Source organism: Mercenaria mercenaria, chromosome 10 (genome assembly GCF_021730395.1).
Source record: "Mercenaria mercenaria strain notata chromosome 10, MADL_Memer_1, whole genome shotgun sequence".
NCBI classification, from domain to species: Eukaryota; Metazoa; Mollusca; class Bivalvia; order Venerida; family Veneridae; genus Mercenaria; species Mercenaria mercenaria.
The window spans coordinates 37,047,858-37,071,061 of record NC_069370.1 but is presented as its reverse complement, the minus strand read 5'-3'; the positions used below and the strand labels follow the sequence as shown (position 1 = coordinate 37,071,061).

Genomic DNA, 23,204 nt, shown 5'->3' with positions numbered 1-23,204 from the left:
TGTTACACAGATCAGACTGTCTCTTAAAAGTGAAAGATTGAAGCGATTTCTGTTTCAGTTCCTAGAAGAATATCAAAAGACTTCCGCTTCATATCAAAAGATGTAAGTACTAAAGGATGATAAAGATCAGGTAAGATAGCTTTTATTTCAAGCCGGAAATACATAAAACAATGCCTTAAAGTTCTAAGCAAGATTTCTTTCCAATTACAAGTACAAAAAAAAAACAAATGTAAGAGACGTGTAAATAAAATCAGTAATAGTAAATTATTAATACCAATTACTGTAGATTTATCTGCACATTTCATAAAATTAACTTTGGACATGCAGTAAGGAAAGGATGAAAAGCATGCTGACCTACCGACTGAGGTGTAAAAAGTGCTAGAAGACAAATGCGTATTCTTGCATAAAAACTACTTTTATCACTGGATCCGCTCATGTTTAAACGGGAGAAAAATCGTGTGCAAACAAGGCAATTCACGTGCTGTTAATACATGATTTTTATTTTTGAAATGCTTTGCCAGGGCCATATTTATGTATTTTTGCGCACACTGATATTTGGCATCTGCGTCTTGTTTCTTCTATAACAACCTCTTCATGTAGCATTATAGATACAATGTAATCCATATTATGTTTGGCTGTATCAGTTTTCAACCCCAAACGTACTGCCCCCATCAATGTACGCACTAGCTTCTCTTAGAGTTCACTCCCTTTACAAAGCGTCTGTTCAGTTATTGTAAATAACTGTGAATAAATTAGTATATTATATTTATGATTTTTGTTAGTATCAGTCAGTATGTTTTTACCTGATTTTTCGCAGAATTCATATAATAAACATTGAAAGCTAGTCACTACCCTCGTACTCATCCGTACTCTAAATGTGTTCGTACTCAAAATAATTTGAATGTAAATTTATTATTCTTAAATTTGTGTTCCTGTTAATGAAATTTTTAAGTTATATGCAAAGTTATGGGCAATATAGGCCTAACGTTTGTAATAACTAGAAATAAAAATAAGATACTCAAAAACCTTCAAATCACGCTTTTCGTAGTGTTGTTGATATATGTGCCCAGGTTATGGATATTTAAAACATGATTACCGTTTCCAAGAACAACCGAATGGTAAATAAAAATGTACCTGAGTCATAAAGTCATCACATATGAAAACAATGCATTAAGTCGCCGTGTAATGGTTTTTTTTTTTATGCAAGAATAGCGACAATACACGTTTGTTTTATGTATTAACGTCTGCAGAAGCCCTTCGGATATGTTTGTGACCTCGACTTTCGGTCTCGGTCACAAACAATCCCGCGGGCTTCTGCAGACGTTAATACACAAAAAAAACGTGTATTATCCCTACAATAACATCTGAATAGCAAAGGGAACACCTCTATGTTAATTAAGAAATGATTATAAAAAGCAAATATCACTTCAGAAGCGTTATAGTGATATCATCCGAAGACTTGAATATGGTTAAAGACATTTGGGTTATTAAAAATAATACACAAAAAATGATAATTTTTCTTCAACATAATATACTTTCTGTAAAGTTATTTTATGCTTAAAATCCATTTTGAAACAAATGGATACTATTACGTAATGCAGCATGAAATCTATGACACACGAATGAACATGTTTTTATTTAAAATAATGTGCTAACTTCGTGTATAAATGTACAACAAACCGCAACATGATTTCTTTTTTTCTGAATGCATCTCTACATGGTCAGTTAGATTTTATATCTGACCAGGTTGTATACATTTGATGAGGATTTTATACATTAATTTGTTTTTATAAATTTTCAATGAAAGATAGGCATGGTTTATATTTAGTTGTTAGATTTTAACGTACATGTGCTTTTATGTTTATTTAGTTTTTTCCATATCATCCCAAATCAAGCCTTTGTGACTTTATGATTTTTTGTAATGTTGCATTTATTTTTCATTTATATGCCAGCGAAGGCCCATAATTGGTGCTTCAGAATAAGATCTATTCTGTTCTACTCTACGCAAACTAGTCTTTATTAACTGAAGTATTTTCTGGAAGTTGTAAAGGGTAAAAGATGGTTTTTGTAGATAACATTTTGATCCTGAAATGTACAATTGTATCAGTAGTAAAGACAAAATTTAATTTTATCAAATCGGCCAAATTAAAAAAAAACATTATTACAACGCTATTTTCATCCTTACGTCCACACAGACATAACACGAACCTCCCATTGCTATACAATTTTTTCCTTCGTTTTCTTCGGAGAATTACCTCATTTTAACCTAATTACCAAATCTTTGTACCTGAATACTACATTTTATGACATTTTGTCAGGCAATTGTTCATTGAATAGAATAGTTATTATGCAATAAACCTAAGGAGATTCATGAGCATTACAACACAGTCCGTAGTATAACTGAAAACAAAATGTAACAGATAGGTTTCACTCAGTTTAAAATATTTGTTAAGATTTGTTTGATATATGTTTTAAAACAAGTAAATCTTGATATACGTGAAGTTCATATGATAGAAACCACCTCCCTTAAAAAGGACAAAAAATGGGCTGTTAACACAAATGGTCTTTTAATAGAACATAATGTGTTCTTGATGACAGATTATCTCTACATCCGTTCTGTTTAGTTAACACATGTTTCATGCCATATGCCCTAACCAAAGTCTGTCTGATTTACATTTGGTCGCTCTTTTACGGCTAACAAAATCAAATGGCTGTTGACTTGTTACAATATAATTATGTCAACTGAAGAAATTATGTGGAGTTTTTTTTTTTTTATTTTAAAAACAATCCACGGGTCATTTTACAGCTCGCCCATAAAAGCCTTGATCTTCCATAGTAATTATGTTTGCTTTTTCCATTGTACACAATGCAGGTTATGGGAGATTACAACTGTAAGCGTACAATATAGTTCTGTTGGAGTTATCTCCATTGTTCCACAAAAATTGCCGCAATAATTCTTTTCGGCTCTATCTCTCTCTATATATATATATATCTTAAATAGGTATCTGTAATAAGACTGTCTACATTACATTTATCATATAATATTGAGAAAAATATACACCGATACTTACGTAAATTACATAGTCGCATTTGTATTTCGCAGATAAAGGAATTTCTTTAGACTAAAGTATCGTAATGCTGTACCAAAGTATTGTGTTGCATTATCGTAATGTTTTGTTGCATTATCAGAAAATATGATTTCCTACCTTTCAACAATACAACACAACATTACGACAAGATATTACGAAACTACGTGCGACAATAAGACACGACGCACGACATAGCTAAAGACAATGCAGTTTTTCAACAATCACATTTGCTCTTCATTTTGAAACAGGTATAAGGAATAAGGAACCAGCCAACTCATCATATTAAAATGAGATATAATTAAACACAATGAGAGTACTGTCAGTCTCAGCCATTTATTAGCTTAGAATGTCAGGTACATATTATTTGTCATGCACAGGGCGAAATTGAGCATATGCTAGTTTAATTGCTATACACTTTGCGTAAAATATATTCATATACGGTAAGATATAATATGAAACTAGGCGCTACCTAAAAGCTCCCTTGAAAAGAAAAGTCACCAGTGCCCCATAAAAAATTTAAAGAAGTGGTGTTATTGCAATGGCTGAAAATATCTGGAATTATGGATCCGTTTTAGGAAGTTTATGTTCTATTATTACAATTTTTGTATTAATGATAATCCATGATTACTGAATGCAATATAAGTTTGCCATGTCTAAGACTGCATTAATTTAAGATTAAATTTCGATATGTGAAAACACGACTAATATTCTAAACAAAAGAAAGTTCGGTACAGATTAACATCTGCACTAAAATGAAGAGATAAACGTTAATAAATAATTTCTGTTATTCATATTAAAACGTACTGCATCAACAAGTTTACACATCATCTGGAGAATTAGCTATAAAGAAACCGACTACATATCATATCATTTATTTAAATATCTATTAATTTACGAGCTATTTATATATATATTTCAGAGAGAGAAAATATAGCTTCTCTGGTCCCAATCAGTTATAAAGACTAAAAAGTCACTACTGATTTGTGAGACATGAAAACAGAGATTTGAGTATATATATGCAAATGTTGAACCAGTACGAATGTGTAGTACAATTCGGGCTCGTATATAAAGCAGTATCGAAACTAATCTTATTGGGTTAGTGGACTTGCTGTGGCATGTGCGTGTTCGTTTGTACTGCTAGGCGCTTTGCCGTAATTGGTCTGGTATATTGTGGTGGTGATTTAGTTCGTATTAATTAATTCTCTCTACTATATAATAATTTATAATGCGAACTTGTATCCTAGCGGATCTCACGTATGGGAAAGTCAACTGTTCTGAATATAATTATATCCCTTAACGCAAATTATCTATATATATTCAATGTATCCTCGAGATCCAGTTAACTTTCAGAGAGAGAAAATATAGCTTCTCTGGTCCCAATCAGTTATAAAGACTAAAAAGTCACTACTGATTTGTGAGACATGAAAACAGAGATTTGAGTATATATATGCAAATGTTGAACCAGTACGAATGTGTAGTACAATTCGGGCTCGTATATAAAGCAGTATCGAAACTAATCTTATTGGGTTAGTGGACTTGCTGTGGCATGTGCGTGTTTGTTTGTACTGCTAGGCGCTTTGCCGTAATTGGTCTGGTATATTGTGGTGGTGATTTAGTTCGTATTAATTAATTCTCTCTACTATATAATAATTTATAATGCGAACTTGTATCCTAGCGGATCTCACGTATGGGAAAGTCAACTGTTCTGAATATAATTATATCCCTTAACGCAAATTATCTATATATATTCAATGTATCCTCGAGATCCAGTTAACTTTCAGAGAGAGAAAATATAGCTTCTCTGGTCCCAATCAGTTATAAAGACTAAAAAGTCACTACTGATTTGTGAGACATGAAAACAGATATTTGAGTATATATATGCAAATGTTGAACCAGTACGAATGTGTAGTACAATTCGGGCTCGTATATAAAGCAGTATCGAAACTAATCTTATTGGGTTAGTGGACTTGCTGTGGCATGTGCGTGTTTGTTTGTACTACTAGGCGCTTTGCCGTAATTGGTCTGGTATGTTGTGGTGGTGATTTAGTTCGTATTAATTAATTCTCTCTACTATATATATATATATATAATAAAAGGACTTCACATGACTTTTCAACAGTATTTAATTGGAATTGGAAAGGCATATGAAGTCATTTTATTTATTTGATTTATAGACTTCCATCTTGTGCCGAGTCTTTTCATTGTCAAGTATATCAAATGTCAAGCATGGATGTGCTACTGTTTATATGATGGTTGTAATAAAAAAAATATGAAATGAGATTTATCCATTCAAAAAGACGAGTGTTTTTCAGGGTGATACTGTAACGGAACTTGGAACAGTGGAAAATAACAGTCAATTTAAGAAATGATACTGGACATCCATTGGCCGTTCTTAATGGAAATCTTACGATTAATTGTTCGCAAGGATGGTTCAACTTTACTGATCTTGTTATCTCTCATAGTGGGACTGGCTATATTCTAGATTTTGACGTAATCTACCCAAATGAAGCAGAACTTTTTACCCTGACATCAAAACCCTTTAATGTACTTGGAAGACCACTGAAAATAAACGTTTGTAATCAGACTGACGGTAATATCTTTAGAGATGACCAATTTACAGTGAGTCTCGATCTTCTGGATCAACATACGGATGAAATAATTACATATATAGCATGGAGAGTAAGTAAACGCTATGTCAAAAATCAAATGATCATCGGCATTTTATCCTTTAAAGACATAGTAAAGATAAGATACAGCTGAACATTTTATATATTTCAGTGCATTATCATAGCATCGATAGCCTAGTGGTAGAGTTTCCGCTACTAGTGCGGGAGGTCTTGGGTTCGATTCCCGGCCGCGTTATATCAAAGACGTGAAAATTGGTACCAGTAGCTCCCTTGCTTGGGGCTCAGCATTAAAAGGGAAACTGGACTCTTTTCTCATACCCTCGTGGCGATGGATTCCATCAGGAATGAGGTGTCGAGAGTGATTAATATAAGTTGCAGAACTTCCTTCATAATCGATCTAAAACGAATTATGTATTAACTAATGCATTATCATATTTTATTTGGCATTTATTTTAATATGCAATGCATGGAGAGTAAGTAAACGCTTTGTGAAAAAAACAAATGATTGTCGACATTTTATTAGACATAATATAGAAAAGATACGGCTGAACTTTTTATATATTTCAATGCATTATCATAGTTCATTTGGCATTTATCGTAATATGCAAACGCAAAACATGGATGTACAACATTAGACATAGTTCTTCAGGATTAACAAACTTCAACATTTTGTTTGCATGAACATACGTGGTCTTCAAGAGTCAGTTTGCTTCATTCATCAGTGTATGCCAATTTAACTGGTATCTTAAATACGTCCTTCGATGAGGAAACTGGCCGGGTTACATTTCATAATCTGACAGTTACCGGAGTTGGATTGTATTACCTGAAATTCAGGGTCTTATCGGATCCACCAGAATACAATTTGACCTTAAATTGGAGATTGACAATAAGAGACCCAGCCGATATTAATATGACAGTTGAAGAATCGACGACAATAAAAGTAAAAAAATGTGTTTCTTCGTTATTTTTTTAATATTCTAACCAGACTGAGTTATACTTTGTTGTAGAACTCATACTTATACGTTTGAATTTTTGAGCAATAATAAAACTGCAATACTAATATATGATTAGATGTTTCTTTTAATAACTGAATTATAAAGGATAATAGACTTTATTTACAGTTCTTATAACAACAAATTCTTACTAGACGTTAATGACAAAATCATTTTTATTATTTCGATCTTTGAATATGAAATAATATTATATCATAATATAAGTATAATATTTGCTATTATTTCCTCATATCAGCTAAAGTTTGATGAAGTATTCAAAGTTGTCCTACCGACTGAGGATGACAGAAATGCATTCGAACAAGAATTGTTGACAGACTATGCCAACTCATGGCCAGACGTACAACTTAATGAGGGAAATGTGTATGAAGGTACTATAGTTTTTATAACATACATTTTTGGGAGAACCAAAGATTTACAGTGTCTGTTGTGGTCAAATAATCAGTAGAAGTGTTTATTTCGTTCTTCATAATTGACGTGATATTTTTCAGAAAAGACCCCTCTAGGCTCATCTAAACAGACTTATAAAATGCAATTGTTAGGTTACATAATTACTTGAAGAGCGATTGTTACCACCAATCAGTAGCCATCCTTAACTGACCGGCAGTTCAGCGAGAGCCGCTTTAAATTAATCCCAACCAGATGTTCATTTTTCCTTTAGAAAAGAGTTTACTATTTTGTTAATTTCCTGAAGTAGTATGGTTACTAATAAACTGATTTTAATTTATTTAAAAACTTTCACATTCTTCAAAATGTTTTAGTTATTTTCATTATTATGGACAATCTGATCAATCGCTAACACCATTGTTATATTTTCATTATAAAATTTTGACTTTGTATGCCTTGAGTAAGTACGATTTATGAGTGACAAAAATGATGATAACCAAATAAATCATTGATTATTTTCTATATATATTCAATCTGAAATTTTGCCAAGAAGATCATATTCAACAGTAGAATGCAACTTTGGCAAAACAATACCAACCTTTAGATTAGGTCTTTTCATGACAGGTAATGAAGTGTGCGATAGTCTTTGTGTCCCATATACCACAGCGCTTGGTAGAATTTCATTATATTGAATGAACTTTTTGATCTTAAAAGGGGGAGGTATATCATCTATTAAATAATTTATAACAAAAGCTGTTTCTTATGTAATTTAATAGGTAGTATTGTTGTTGAGTTTGTTATTGCCGGCTCCGTAGCGGATTTGAATTCAACTGTTTACGAAATTTGTGATGATATCTACAACGGAACACAGTACATCTACAACAACTTTACATTGACGATGTCATCTTACATGCAGTTAAATAACACTGCATTCTATGGTGTGAAATGTGGCGATATAGTAAGTCATCTTAGTATATTTGCGTAACATATAGACATTAGAAACTTAAATTGCATTAAAAAAAATCATGACACTCTTTGGAATGGAAAGTAGATAAAGAAGTCATCTTGGGAAATATACAACAAGACAGTTCACTGTTATGTTTTGTGGTATGTACGTCATTTGCTTTAGTATTTAATTCTGATGGATTGCAGTAGTTGAAAAGTACCTAGTAAAATGAACGAATATGAGTGAAAGCTGTTATTGTAATATACAGTATAAAAGTCATTTTGAAAATAAAAACGCATCTGATAGGATTGATAGGATTGAAGTTCAATGTAAAAAGATACATTATCACAACCCATATGGCCTATCTGACATAGCATGATATATTTTTAAATGTTAAGTATCGCAAGTAGCAACTAATTATATGCACTTTTCCATCAAAATTTAGCCCGATGACAAGAAGAACGAAGATACTGCGATGACAGTTTTGCTTCTTATTTTGATCGCATTCGCCTTTAGTTTTATTTTTTGATTGTTGTTATTGTTGTGGTCATCTGGAGATGTAAAATAACACCAAAACTAAAGGTTCACGGTATGTATATAATTACGATACCTTGAAAATGGTTATTTCAATGAATCTTGTACAAGGTAATTACCACCATACATAACGATGCTTCCGTTTCCGGTTCACTTTTGTTATACGTTTCTCAGTTATTACGAGACAATTGACCAATGGGTGCCATGAATAATGGAGAACTGATTGTCTATTAAAATCGTGCAAGAGTCCGTTTCTACAAACCTACTTAGGACGGGGAAATTGCATCGAATATAATAAGATTAATAGTCATTTGTCGTTAATGTTCTTTAGATTTATGTAACACTACCAAGTTGAAAACCACTTTCACTGTACATGCTTCAGCTAACTTCTTTAAATAAACATTGATATGATGCAGCATGGTGAAAATTCTTCCAAAGCATGCGCTTTGCAATTTTACATAAAGTAATACCTGTTCATGTCATTTCAGCATTGCACTCTCCTCGCCAAGATGATGGTCAAGAGTTATCTGTTGAAGACGTCCTTAATGATGAAGAACCATCCTGGGATGTAAGGAAAGGCCTAAAGACTCAAACTGAAGCTGCTTTTGGCATGGACACATTCAAGCGAAATGTCTCCGGAATTTCTTTGAAAATAGAATGACATTTGACAACGGTTGCTTGAAACGTTCATTGACGTAGCTGTATTGTTGTGTTTTGGTTAGAATGTTTGTTTAACATTTTTAATGTTTTTGTCTTTGGGTACCTTACGTTTGAATTATGTATTTATTTTATATGTTTGAAAACCATGACCTAGGATTTTGTCGGACTTCAATTTCATTGTATAACATGTCAAGGCAATTGCCCAACTGTCAAACATGAAAGACAGAATGATAAAAAAGACAAAAAGTTTCCACCGATATGTGATCATTCCTTGCAAAGTATGCAGTTAATGCCAATTATATAAAAGGTTCTTTAACTTAAACTGAAATGGTTAGATTTCATCTTATTTATAATTGAACTTAGATCGCGTACTTCTTATACTTATTTTGTAAATACCTTTAGTTTTCTAAAACCTGGAAACAGTTATGTTGACTATTGTGTGCACATATCACTCAACGAGGGTGTATTAATATCGCCCGATTTGTGTGTGGTTTTACATATCATGCAATCAATACACTTATGTCTTTTATACTCAACCCTTTAAGTCTGTGTATCTAACGACTGAAATTGTTATTAATATATTCGAGGGATGTTAGAAAAGTTATGCACTCTTTTAACTTGGTCTAGTCTGTAGTTTTCAAATAGTGTTTATTTTATTAAAATTCTTGTTTATTTAGAATAAATTATTTTTCGTCTTATCATCAGAAACTGTGTAGTTACTCGGATTAGAATAGCTTCAGTTTTGACACAAATTTTCGGATATATAAAAAGGTTATTACAAATTTAGAAAAGGACAAACATATTTCCTTAAAAAAAACATCACAGATGTTGTAGGATTCCATATTTTTATGTAAATAATTAAATCTTCTTTTGAAATTATTCATTTTTATGGTGTTATTACATTTCTTAAGGTCGAAGTAAGTCAGTAGTTTTCTTTTCAAATCGTCATGTTTTTATCACAAAGTTTTAGGATTCTCATATAGAAATGACTTTCATGTATATAAGTAAATAATACTATAAACCAGAAGGTACCTATGTTATGAGTCATTGTCAATTTTGAAAGGCATATTTCTTTGCGAACATGCATGCGAATCCAAAAAAGAAAGAATCACATATTATTCTAGTTCTTGCTTTTCGGAGTTCAACTACATTTTTATAGTTATCAAAACAAAGTTTCCTTACCAAATCTGTTGCAAATAGTTGTTGATGCACATACCCTTATACAAATTTACGTAGAGAAGTTATCTATTGTTTCTTGTTTTTTGTTATCATTATTATTTTTATTATAATTATCATCATTATTCACGTGAGGGGATCCAACATATGTATTCCCAAATGGGCACCGCTTAAAGTACATATGTGGTAAAATTTCGCAGAAAAACAGGTGAGGTTTTTATTTGTGATTGAATCTTGTGGAAATGACATTGTTTTGCCAAAAAATCGAGATGCATGCAACCGAGTATACATTAACTAGCACATATGTACATTTATCTTACCTGTATTTGTAGAAATGACAGAGAAAAACGTATCCGTGAAGCGGTGTAACTGAAAAATAGCAACATTTTTATCAACAGATGGAAAAATATTGTAATTGCACTGCGCTTGTTTAAATTTTGCCCTTTGAAACCTTCTGTATGCAAAACCCCACCCAGAAAAAGATAATTATGGTGATCACTTTGCTAGAAAATTGTTTTTGGGCGAAAAACCAAATGGGATACATATGTTGTGCATGGGCTACATAATTTGGTGCATTAGACTTTTTAGAACTCCACAGATCTTGAGCTTAATTAAATGGTACCTGGATAAAGAAACAAACTGGAAATACTTGTTAAGTATATGTCACATTATTCCAAAAATTATGTAAATGTATATTAAAGAGATAACATATTAGAAACGAGCACAGCTTTAAGCTTACATATGATGCTGTAGAACAGTTCCACTAAGGAGTCAACGCATCCCTCCTAAATCCGAAGGCGTTTATGTGATGCTTATGTGTGTTGACCTGTGAATGTCGGAAATATGCATGTATAGTTTGGTGTATAGCACATTAGCTGTCGATACGGTCTGCGTAAGTGTTCTATTCGTGTTTGTTTTACTCGTTCATGTGCGCCTCTATATATATCTTCGGCGGTATTTTGCATTGTTAACTGTGGAAATTGTCTGTCTTTGAATCATGTACGTGAACTGTGTTATAGAGCCAAATATTTGTGTCTTGGTCAACGGACTCGAAAGTAAAATGTAATAAATATTTAAAGGTCTGGGATATCAATTCAGGAGGTGATTTTGGTTTGCCCGAGACAGAACTATTGGCCCGGCCGCTCCAATCCATAAGATATTGTGGACCTGGCACTTACTTGTGTTGAACTACGCAGTAACTTCGCAAGTTAGACCTATATAGTTTGTGGCAATATAGGAGGGAGGATATACTGCAAGATACTCGGTCAAACATTGTGTGAATATAACTGAGCATGGTCATTAAATTATGAAACATGTCCTATGCCCTTAATTTGATTAAGTTACCTACCAGACGCAGCTATGTTCTGATTATATGACCTTGAAGTATATCCTCCCTCCTATATTTCCACTAACTATGATAGGTCTAGAATGTGGAGTTGCGGTATACATGTAACAACGTAGTTTTTACACAAGTTAAGTGCCAGGTCCACAATACCATATGTACATGTAGTGGAGAGGCTGGGCCAGTAGTTCTGTATCGGGCAAACTAAAACACCTCCTGAAACAGCCGGACCGTAAAGTATTTATTACATTTTATTTTTGATTTTGCTCCATAACTCAGTTCACGGACAGACAATTTCCACAGTTAACGATGCAAAATACCGCCGAAGATATATATAGAGGCGCACATGAACGGGTAAAGCAAACATGAAAAGACCACTAGGTTCATGAACATATAATTACGCAGACCGTACCGGCAACTAATATACTATTCACCATACTATACATGCATATTTCCGACATTCACAGGTCAACACACATAAGCAACACATTAACGCCTTCATGCTACTGTTTATATGATGGTTGTAATAAAAAAAATATGAAATGAGATTTATCCATTCAAAAAGACGAGTGTTTTTCAGGGTGATACTGTAACGGAACTTGGAACAGTGGAAAATAACAGTCAATTTAAGAAATGATACTGGACATCCATTGGCCGTTCTTAATGGAAATCTTACGATTAATTGTTCGCAAGGATGGTTCAACTTTACTGATCTTGTTATCTCTCATAGTGGGACTGGCTATATTCTAGATTTTGACGTAATCTACCCAAATGAAGCTGAACTTTTTACCCCGACATCAAAACCCTTTAATGTACTTGGAAGACCACTGAAAATAAACGTTTGTAATCAGACTGACGGTAATATCTTTAGAGATGACCAATTTACAGTGAGTCTCGATCTTCTGGATCAACATACGGATGAAATAATTACATATATAGCATGGAGAGTAAGTAAACGCTATGTCAAAAATCAAATGATCATCGGCATTTTATCCTTTAAAGACATAGTAAAGATAAGATACAGCTGAACATTTTATATATTTCAGTGCATTATCATAGCATCGATAGCCTAGTGGTAGAGTTTCCGCTACTAGTGCGGGAGGTCTTGGGTTCGATTCCCGGCCGCGTTATATCAAAGACGTGAAAATTGGTACCAGTAGCTCCCTTGCTTGGGGCTCAGCATTAAAAGGGAAACTGGACTCTTTTCTCATACCCTCGTGGCGATGGATTCCATCAGGAATGAGGTGTCGAGAGTGATTAATATAAGTTGCAGAACTTCCTTCATAATCGATCTAAAACGAATTATGTATTAATTAATGCATTATCATATTTTATTTGGCATTTATTTTAATATGCAATGCATGGAGAGTAAGTAAACGCTTTGTGAAAAAAACAAATGATTGTCGACATTTTATTAGACATAATATAGAAAAGATACGGCTGAACTTTTTATATATTTCAATGCATTATCATAGTTCATTTGGCATTTATCGTAATATGCAAACGCAAAACATGGATGTACAACATTAGACATAGTTCTTCAGGATTAACAAACTTCAACATTTTGTTTGCATGAACATACGTGGTCTTCAAGAGTCAGTTTGCTTCATTCATCAGTGTATGCCAATTTAACTGGTATCTTAAATACGTCCTTCGATGAGGAAACTGGCCGGGTTACATTTCATAATCTGACAGTTACCGGAGTTGGATTGTATTACCTGAAATTCAGGGTCTTATCGGATCCACCAGAATACAATTTGACCTTAAATTGGAGATTGACAATAAGAGACCCAGCCGATATTAATATGACAGTTGAAGAATCGACGACAATAAAAGTAAAAAAATGTGTTTCTTCGTTATTTTTTTAATATTCTAACCAGACTGAGTTATACTTTGTTGTAGAACTCATACTTATACGTTTGAATCTTTGAGCAATAATAAAACTGCAATACTAATATATGATTAGATGTTTCTTTTAATAACTGAATTATAAAGGATAATAGACTTTATTTACAGTTCTTATAACAACAAATTCTTACTAGACGTTAATGACAAAATCATTTTTATTATTTCGATCTTTGAATATGAAATAATATTATATCATAATATAAGTATAATATTTGCTATTATTTCCTCATATCAGCTAAAGTTTGATGAAGTATTCAAAGTTGTCCTACCGACTGAGGATGACAGAAATGCATTCGAACAAGAATTGTTGACAGACTATGCCAACTCATGGCCAGACGTACAACTTAATGAGGGAAATGTGTATGAAGGTACTATAGTTTTTATAACATACATTTTTGGGAGAACCAAAGATTTACAGTGTCTGTTGTGGTCAAATAATCAGTAGAAGTGTTTAGTTCGTTCTTATAAATTGACGTTGATATTTTTCAGAAAAGACCCCTCTAGGCTCATCTAAACAGACTTATAAAATGCAATTGTTAGGTTACATAATTACTTGAAGAGCGATTGTTACCACCAATCAGTAGCCATCCTTAACTGACCGGCAGTTCAGCGAGAGCCGCTTTAAATTAATCCCAACCAGATGTTCATTTTTCCTTTAGAAAAATGTTTACTACTTTGTTAATTTCCTGAAGTAGTATGGTTACTAATAAACTGATTTTAACTTATTTAAAAACTTTCACATTCTTCAAAATGTTTAGTTATTTTCATTATTATGGACAATCTGATCAATAGCCAACATCATTGTTATATTTTCATTATAAAATTTTGACTTTGTATGCCTTGAGTAAGTACGATTTATGAGTGACAAAAATGATGATAACCAAATAAATCATTGATTATTTTCTATATATATTCAATCTGAAATTTTGCCAAGAAGATCATATTCAACAGTAGAATGCAACTTTGGCAAAACAATACCAACCTTTTGATTAGGTCTTTTCATGACTGGTAATGAAGTGTGCGATGGTCTTTGTGTCCCATATACCACAGCGCTTGGTAGAATTTCATTATATTGAATGAAATTTTTGATCTTAAAAGGGGGAGGTATATCATCTATTAAATAATTTATAACAAAAGCTGTTTCTTATGTAATTTAATAGGTAGTATTGTTGTTGAGTTTGTTATTGCCGGCTCCGTAGCGGATGTGAATTCAGCCGTTTACGAAATCTGTGATGATATCTACAACGGAACACAGTACATCTACAACAACTTTACATTGACGATGTCATCTTACATGCAGTTAAATAACACTGCATTCTATGGTGTGAAATGTGGCGATATAGTAAGTCATCTTAGTATATTTGCGTAACATATAGACATTAGAAACTTAAATTGCATTAAAAAAATCATGACACTCTTTAGAATGGAAAGTAGATAAAGAAGTCATCTTTGGAAATATACAAGACAGTTCACTGTTATGTTTTGTGGTATGTACGTCATTTGCTTTAGTATTTAATTCTGATGGATTGCAGTAGTTGAAAAGTACCTAGTAAAATGAACGAATATGAGTGAAAGCTGTTATTGTAATATACAGTATAAAAGTCATTTTGAAAATAAAAACGCATCTGATAGGATTGATAGGATTGAAGTTCAATGTAAAAAGATACATTATCGCAACCCATATGGCCTATCTGACATAGCATGATATATTTTTAAATGTTAAGTATCGCAAGTAGCAATTAATTATATGCACTTTTCCATCAAAATTTAGCCCGATGACAAGAAGAACGAAGATACTGCGATGACAGTTTTGCTTCTTATTTTGATCGCATCCGCCTTTAGTTTTATTCTTTTGATTGTTGTTATTGTTGTGGTCATCTGGAGATGTAAAATAACACCAAAACTAAAGGTTCACGGTATGTATATAACTACGATACCTTGAAAATGGTTATTTCAATGAATCTTGTACAAGGTAATTACCACCATACATAACGATGCTTCCGTTTCCGGTTCACTTTTGTTATACGTTTCTCAGTTATTACGAGACAATTGACCAATGGGTGCCATGAATAATGGAGAACTGATTGTCTATTAAAATCGTGCAAGAGTCCGTTTCTACAAACCTACTTAGGACGGGGAAATTGCATCGAATATAATAAGATTAATAGTCATTTGTCGTTAATGTTCTTTAGATTTATGTAACACTACCAAGTTGAAAACCACTTTCACTGTACATGCTTCAGCTTACTTCTTTAAATAAACATTGATATGACGCAGCATGGTGTAAATTCTTCCAAAGCATGCGCTTTGCAATTTTACATAAAGTAATACCTGTTCATGTCATTTCAGCATTGCACTCTCCTCGCCAAGATGATGGTCAAGAGTTATCTGTTGAAGACGTCCTTAATGATGAAGAACCATCCTGGGATGTAAGGAAAGGCCCAAAGACTCAAACTGAAGCTGCTTTTGGCATGGGCACATTCAAGCGAAATGTCTCCGGAATTTCTTTGAAAATAGAATGACATTTGACAACGGTTGCTTGAAACGTTCATTGACGTAGCTGTATTGTTGTGTTTTGGTTAGAATGTTTGTTTAACATTTTTAATGTTTTTGTCTTTGGGTACCTTACGTTTGAATTATGTATTTATTTTATATGTTTGAAAACCATGACCTAGGATTTTGTCGGACTTCAATGTTATTGTATAACATGTCAAGGCAATTGCCCAACTGTCAAACATGAAAGACAGAATGATAAAAAAGACAAAAAGTTTCCACCGATATGTGATCATTCCTTGCAAAGTATGCAGTTAATGCCAATTATATAAAAGGTTCTTTAACTTAAACTGAAATGGTAAGATTTCATCTTATTTATAATTGAACTTAGATCGCGTACTTCTTATACTTTTTTTGTAAATACCTTTAGTTTTCTAAAACCTGGAAACAGTTATGTTGACTATTGTGTGCACATATCACTCAACGAGGGTGTATTAATATCGCCCGATTTGTGTGTGGTTTTATATATCATGCAATCAATACACTTATGTCTTTTATACTCAACCCTTTAAGTCTGTGTATCTAACGACTGAAATTGTTATTAATATATTCGAGGGATGTTAGAAAAGTTATGCACTCTTTTAACTTGGTCTAGTCTGTAGTTTTCAAATAGTGTTTATTTTATTAAAATTCTTGTTTATTTAGAATAAATTATTTTTCGTCTTATCATCAGAAACTGTGTAGTTACTCGGATTAGAAGAGCTTCAGTTTTGACACATATTTTCGGATATATAAAAAGGTTATTACAAATTTAGAAAAGGACAAACATATTTCCTTAAAAACATCACAGATGTTGTAGGATTCCGTATTTTTATGTAAATAATTAAATCTTCTTTTGAAATTATTCATTTTTATGGTGTTATTACATTTCTTAAGGTCGAAGTAAGTCAGTAGTTTTCTTTTCAAATCGTCATGTTTTTATCACAAAGTTTTAGGATTCTCATATTAATAGAAATGACTCTCATGTATATAAGTAAGTAATAATATAAACCAGAAGGTACCTATGTTATGAGTCATTGTCAATTTTGAGAGGCATATTTCTTTGCGAACATGCATGCGAATCCAAAAAAAAGAAAGAATCACATATTATTCTAGTTCTTGCTTTACGGAGTTCAACTACATTTTTATAGTTATCAAAACAAAGTTTCCTTACCAAATCTGTTGCAAATAATTGTTGATTTCACATACCCTTGTACAAATTTACGTAGAGATGTTATCTATTGTTTCTTGTTTTTGTTATCATTATTATTTTTATTATAATTATCATCATTATTCACGTGAGGGGATCCAACATATGTATTCCCAAATGGGCACCGCTTAAAGTACATATGTGGTAAAATTTCGCAGAAAAACAGGTGAGGTTTTTATTTGTGATTGAATCTTGTGGAAATGACATTGTTTTGCCAAAAAATCGAGATGCAGTGCAACCGAGTATACATTAACTAGCACATATGTGCATTTACCTTACCTGTATTTGTAGAAATGACAGAGAAAAACGTATCCTCCGTGAAGCGGTGTAACTGATAAATAGCAACATTTTTATCGACAGATGGAAAATGTTGTAATTGCACTGCGCTTGTTTAAATTTTGCCCTCGAAACCTTCTGTTTGCAAAACCCCACCGAGAAAAAGAAAATTATGGTGATCACTTTGCTAGAAAATTGTTTTTGGGCGAAAAACCAAATGGGATACATATGTTGTGCATGGGCTACATAATGTGGTGCATTAGACTTTTTAGAACTCCACAGATCTTGAGCTTAATTAAATGGTACCTGGATAAAGAAACAAACTGGAAATACTTGTTAAGTATATGTCACATTATTCCAAAAATTATATAAAAGTATATTAAAGAGATAACATATTAGAAACGAGCACAGCTTTAAGCTTTCATATGATGCTGTAGAACAGTTCCACTAAGGAGTCAACGCATCCCTCCTAAATCCGAAGGCGTTTATGTGATGCTTATGTGTGTTGACCTGTGAATGTCGGAAATATGCATGTATAGTTTGGTGTATAGCATATCAGCTGTCGATACGGTCTGCGTAAGTGTTCTTTTCGTGTTTGTTTTACTCGTTCATGTGCGCCTCTATATATATCTTCGGCGGTATTTTGCATTGTTAACTGTGGAAATTGTCTGTCTTTGAATCATGTACGTGAACTGTGTTATAGAGCCAAATATCTGTGTCTTGGTCAACGGACTCGAAAGTAAAATGTAATAAATATTTAAAGGTCTGGGATATCAATTCAGGAGGTGATTTTGGTTTGCCCGAGGCAGAACTATTGGCCCGGCCGCTCCAATCCATAAGATATTGTGGACCTGGCACTTACTTGTGTTGAACTACGCAGTTACTTCGCAAGTTAGACCTATATAGTTTGTGGCAATATAGGAGGGAGGATATACTGCAAGGTACTCGGTCAAACATTGTGTGAATATAACTGAGCATGGTCATTAAATTATGAAATATGTCCTGTGCCCTTAATTTGATTAAGTTACCTACCAGACGCAGCTATGTTCTGGTTATATGACCTTGCAGTATATCCTCCCTTCTATATTTCCACTAACTATGATAGGCCTAGAATGTGGAGTTGCGGTATACATGTAACAACGTAGTAAGTTAAGTGCCAGGTCCATAATACTATATGTACATGTAGTGGAGAGGCTGGGCCAGTAGTTCTGTATCGGGCAAACCAAAACACCTCCTGAAACACCCGGACCGTATTTATTACATTTTATTTTTGATTTTGCTCTGTAACTCAGTTCACGGACAGACAATTTCCACAGTTAACGATGCAAAATACCACCGAAGATATATATAGAGGCGCACATGAACGGGTAAAGCAAACACGAAAAGACCACTAGGTTCATGAACATATAATTACGCAGACCGTATCGGCAACTAATATACTATTCACCAAACTATACATGCATATTTCCGACATTCACAGATCAACACACATAAGCAACACATTAACGCCTTCGGATTTAGGAGAGATGAGTTGACTCCTTAGTGGAAATGTTCTACAGCATCATATGTAAGCTTAAAGCTGTGCTCGTTTCTAATATGTTATCCCTTTCATACACATGTATATACGTTTTGGACTGATGTGACATATACGTATTTCCTGTTCGTTTCTTTATCCAGGTACCATTTAAGCTCAAGATCTGTGGAGTTCTAAAAAGTCTAATGCACCATATATGTAGCCCATGCATAACATATGTATCCTATTCGGTTTTTCGCCCAAAAGTATTTTACTAGCAAAGTGATCGCCAAATATTTTTTCGTCTGGATGGGGTTTTGCATATGGAAGGTTGCGAGGGCAAAATTAAGCAGGCGCAGGGCAACTAAACAACATATTTCCACCGGTTGATAAAAATGTTGCTATTTTTCAGTTATACCGCTTCACGGAGGATACGTTTTTCCCTGTCATTTCTACAAATACAGGTAAGGATAATGCACTTACATGCTAGGTAATGTATACTCGGTTGCACTGCATCGCGATTTTTTGGCAAAACAATGTCATTTTCACAATATTCAATCACAAATAAAAAATCTCATGTATTTTTCTGCGAAATGTTTACCACATATGTACTACCGGAAGCACAACATATGAATTTAAGCGGTGCCCATTTGGGAATACATATGTTGGATCCCCGTGATTATTGTTATTATCAATATTTGTGTGAAATATGTATTGAACACAATTAAAACGTTAATCTTGACAATTCTGTTCAAGTCCATAATTAAACTTTTAAAGATGAACAATGATATAGAATGGTTGCATTTTCTTTCGGACCCCACTCATACTATCAGTAAGTTCTTTATAAAATTAAGCTTCGCTTTTTTTTTCTTTTTGTTATTTTATTTTCATATTTCAGTGTCTTGATGTTTGTTCAATAAATCAAAATTTAATAATGTGCTCCGTCAATTATGACAGAACTGTTAAAAAGAAATTTGTAGTTTTATTCAACAAATGATAGCATTATATCGAAGTCATCTTAATGAAAAGCACTTAATTGAAACGAAAATTACTTTCGTTGCAATTTTATTTCAATAACAAGCTCATTCTTAGGTTAAAGCCTCGTGTACTTGTCCCGTTTCACAACATGACATAGGACACATTTGAGTGAGCTACAAGGCTTTCTATGTCTTTCTTATCAAATGCGTTTGAAGATGTAAGTCATAACATATGAAATAAAGCTTTGTTAAAATCCATATGTAGGAGAGAACGAACTGTGTATGAAATATAAATTTTGAAGTTTTGTTAACCAAGCTGTAATTTTCTTTGTTGGTTGTTTTTTTATGATCATGCCAGGTGCCATCCTGGACGGATTGAGTACACAAAATTTAGTAATACCCATTTTTGTCTAAAAACATTCTGGTGTAGGTATTTTCTTGCTAACTGTTTTTTGTTTTTTGGGTTTTTTTATTTCTTGCCGTTTTGTTTTCGTTTTTTACATTTCTTCTTCAACCTTATAATTGGGTTTTCTGTTAAAAGTGAAACTTGTACGTTTTTGATCTGCTTGTTGAATTGTTTCGCATTTTCAGCTGCTTTAAAATTCATTCTTTTGCGGAGGCAAAAATCACTAAATACGATCAGGAATTTATAAAACATGCCGTTTATAAGAATATATTCAGAAAAGTGCCCATGAACCTTTTGGCTTTTGCTATTTCTATGTAAGATTAACATATACAGGCTTTCCTAATATTATGTTACTAAAATTCATTACGTCAGTTGTAAATACCCAGCCTTTGAATGGCACCATTTTCACGTCATTAGATAATGTGATATTTAAAGAACTAATTGTATCTGTTTTGTGGGAAAGATTATAAATCAAAAAGCTATTTATTATAACCTGGTTTTAGACGTGACGCTTCCATGCAAATTTTCATTCAAATCATGTAAATAAGTAAGTTAGAAGGGAATGACATAACAGTGCAGTTTCTGTAGCCAAATACAAATGCATGTTACAAATATTAGATGTAAATATGCTTTGGTGTGTGTATCCAGTTTACTTGTTTTAGAACAATTACTAATCCTTTACCAGTCCTTAGACTGGCAACGAAGATTACATTTCCGTCCGTCTTTCCGTCTGTCGTTTAACACTTAAGTATCAGGTACATGAATCTGTCATACATCAAGGGATATCGATATTACTTGGCAGAAGTGTTGCCGATAACAAGCAACATCCATATCAGTAGCTAAAGGGTTAAGATCTAAATAGAAGTCAAATGTCAACAGCGTTTTTTCTCCTGTTCACTCTTAAATTCAACCATCCCTGAAGCAACATCAAAACTCCTACTTTAAAGGTCAGGGGTATATTTATAAATAAAGATTTTCAGTATTGTTTCTTATCAGGCAATTTTCTTCCATACAATTATTGATTTTCACATACTTGCAACATAAAACAAACATTCACTGTACTAGTAAAATTGTCAGAACTAAACTCAGTTAATTTCTCAAATGCCAGGGTCGGATTTGCAAATCAAACGTTTACTATTTCTGTTCTTTATGTCCGCTACATGATTTTTCCAGCCATGAAGGGGATTAAATAACACTAAACACAAATACATTAAATTCTTAAAATATTATGTGTCATGCGAAACACCTAGCAAGACCAAGGTCGCTTTTGGAAGTCAAAGGTTAACAGGGTCTGTTTCGTGTGTGCCAAATATATTTTCCATCCATCAAAGTATTTCAATATTACTTGACGAAAGTTGTCTTCATAATGGAATGATATAACATTCGCAAATCCATAATAAAAGCCACGCTCGAAGGTCAAATGTATGTAAACAGATCGGATTTGTGTCCTCTTCAGAACGCTTCTTTTGTTTTGTTACATATGATTTTAATATTACTTCACAGATTATGTTCCATGCGAAGAACACAGACCCTAGTTCAAAAACCAAGGTCACACATAGAACACAAACGGTTATGGTCATTTTCCTCGTCCAGTCTAAAGCTTTTCTCACAAATCGATGAGTCACATTGAACCAATAAAAATGTTGCTGGTGTACTGTTCAGACTTACTTTCCTTTTATTTAAAGAACTATTTCATTATACATTGTATTTTTACTGTATTTTACTGAAATTTGCAAATAAAATGTTACCAAATTAATTTATATCTGAAGCATTCTGAGAGGTTGACCGAAGTGCTACCTTCTCCAAAAATATTATGTGATTGATCTCGTTCCTATAATTAGTCTAACTGACACTACATTACCCTAAAAGTGTAGACATTTCAACAAATCAAAAACATTACAAACAATGTCTTCTATTTTACTCCGGACGGAAGGACGTTTGAACTGCAAAAATACTATGGCAAGGGGATAGTGAAATATTGGTTCCATTTCTCTATTTGCAAAGGATAACGTGTCGTTCATATCAATTTAGTATTGTCAAATCTAATATCTGTCTTTTATAAGAAAACACAGGAAAAGCAATTAGATGTCTACACCGCCTCAGTGTTATATATTCTTGAAGAAACCCTGTGTAGATCGTACGATATACTACTTGTTGATAAGCATGAATAAACCTTAGTTTCAGTATCGATTGTTGGTGTCTTTCTCTTTTTTTGTTTATGTCCTAAAATCTAAATTCATACAATTAAACTACGCACAAAACCTTCCAAATTTGTTTGTTTTGGGTTTAATGCCATTTCTCAACTGTATTTCAGTAATGTAACGCCAGGCAGTTAACCTAACCCGTGTTCCTAAATTCTGTACAAGTAAAAACCTGTTCTCCACAAGTAACTGCCAACTTCTCCACTTGAATCAGAGACGGGGGACGAATGATTTCAGACAAGTCTTTTATCAAATCGTCCAGAAGAACATACGACTCTTCCGGGGTTCGAACTCACGACCCCGCGATCCATTTATCTACGCCCTCCCTACTGAGCTAAGCATGCGGCTAAAACCTTCCAACTGGCATACAAGATTACTGAAAAGCGTTCTCTCAAATGAAATATCAGTAT

The 23,204-nt window shown here is 33.2% G+C and overlaps 1 protein-coding gene across 1 annotated transcript in view; it reads left to right on the top strand.

The window, feature by feature from the left end:
* Nucleotides 1–23,204, top strand: part of LOC123560806 (fibrocystin-L-like) — a 121,317-nt gene that overhangs the window by 5,351 nt on the left and 92,762 nt on the right. The window contains exons 5-11 of the mRNA XM_045352964.2: nucleotides 6,965–7,097; nucleotides 7,890–8,084; nucleotides 9,082–9,161; nucleotides 13,915–14,047; nucleotides 14,840–15,021; nucleotides 15,451–15,595; nucleotides 16,029–16,154. Of these exons, the coding sequence (XP_045208899.2) occupies nucleotides 6,965–7,097; nucleotides 7,890–8,084; nucleotides 9,082–9,161; nucleotides 13,915–14,047; nucleotides 14,840–15,021; nucleotides 15,451–15,595; nucleotides 16,029–16,154 (994 nt within the window). The remainder of the gene's footprint in view (nucleotides 1–6,964; nucleotides 7,098–7,889; nucleotides 8,085–9,081; nucleotides 9,162–13,914; nucleotides 14,048–14,839; nucleotides 15,022–15,450; nucleotides 15,596–16,028; nucleotides 16,155–23,204) is intronic.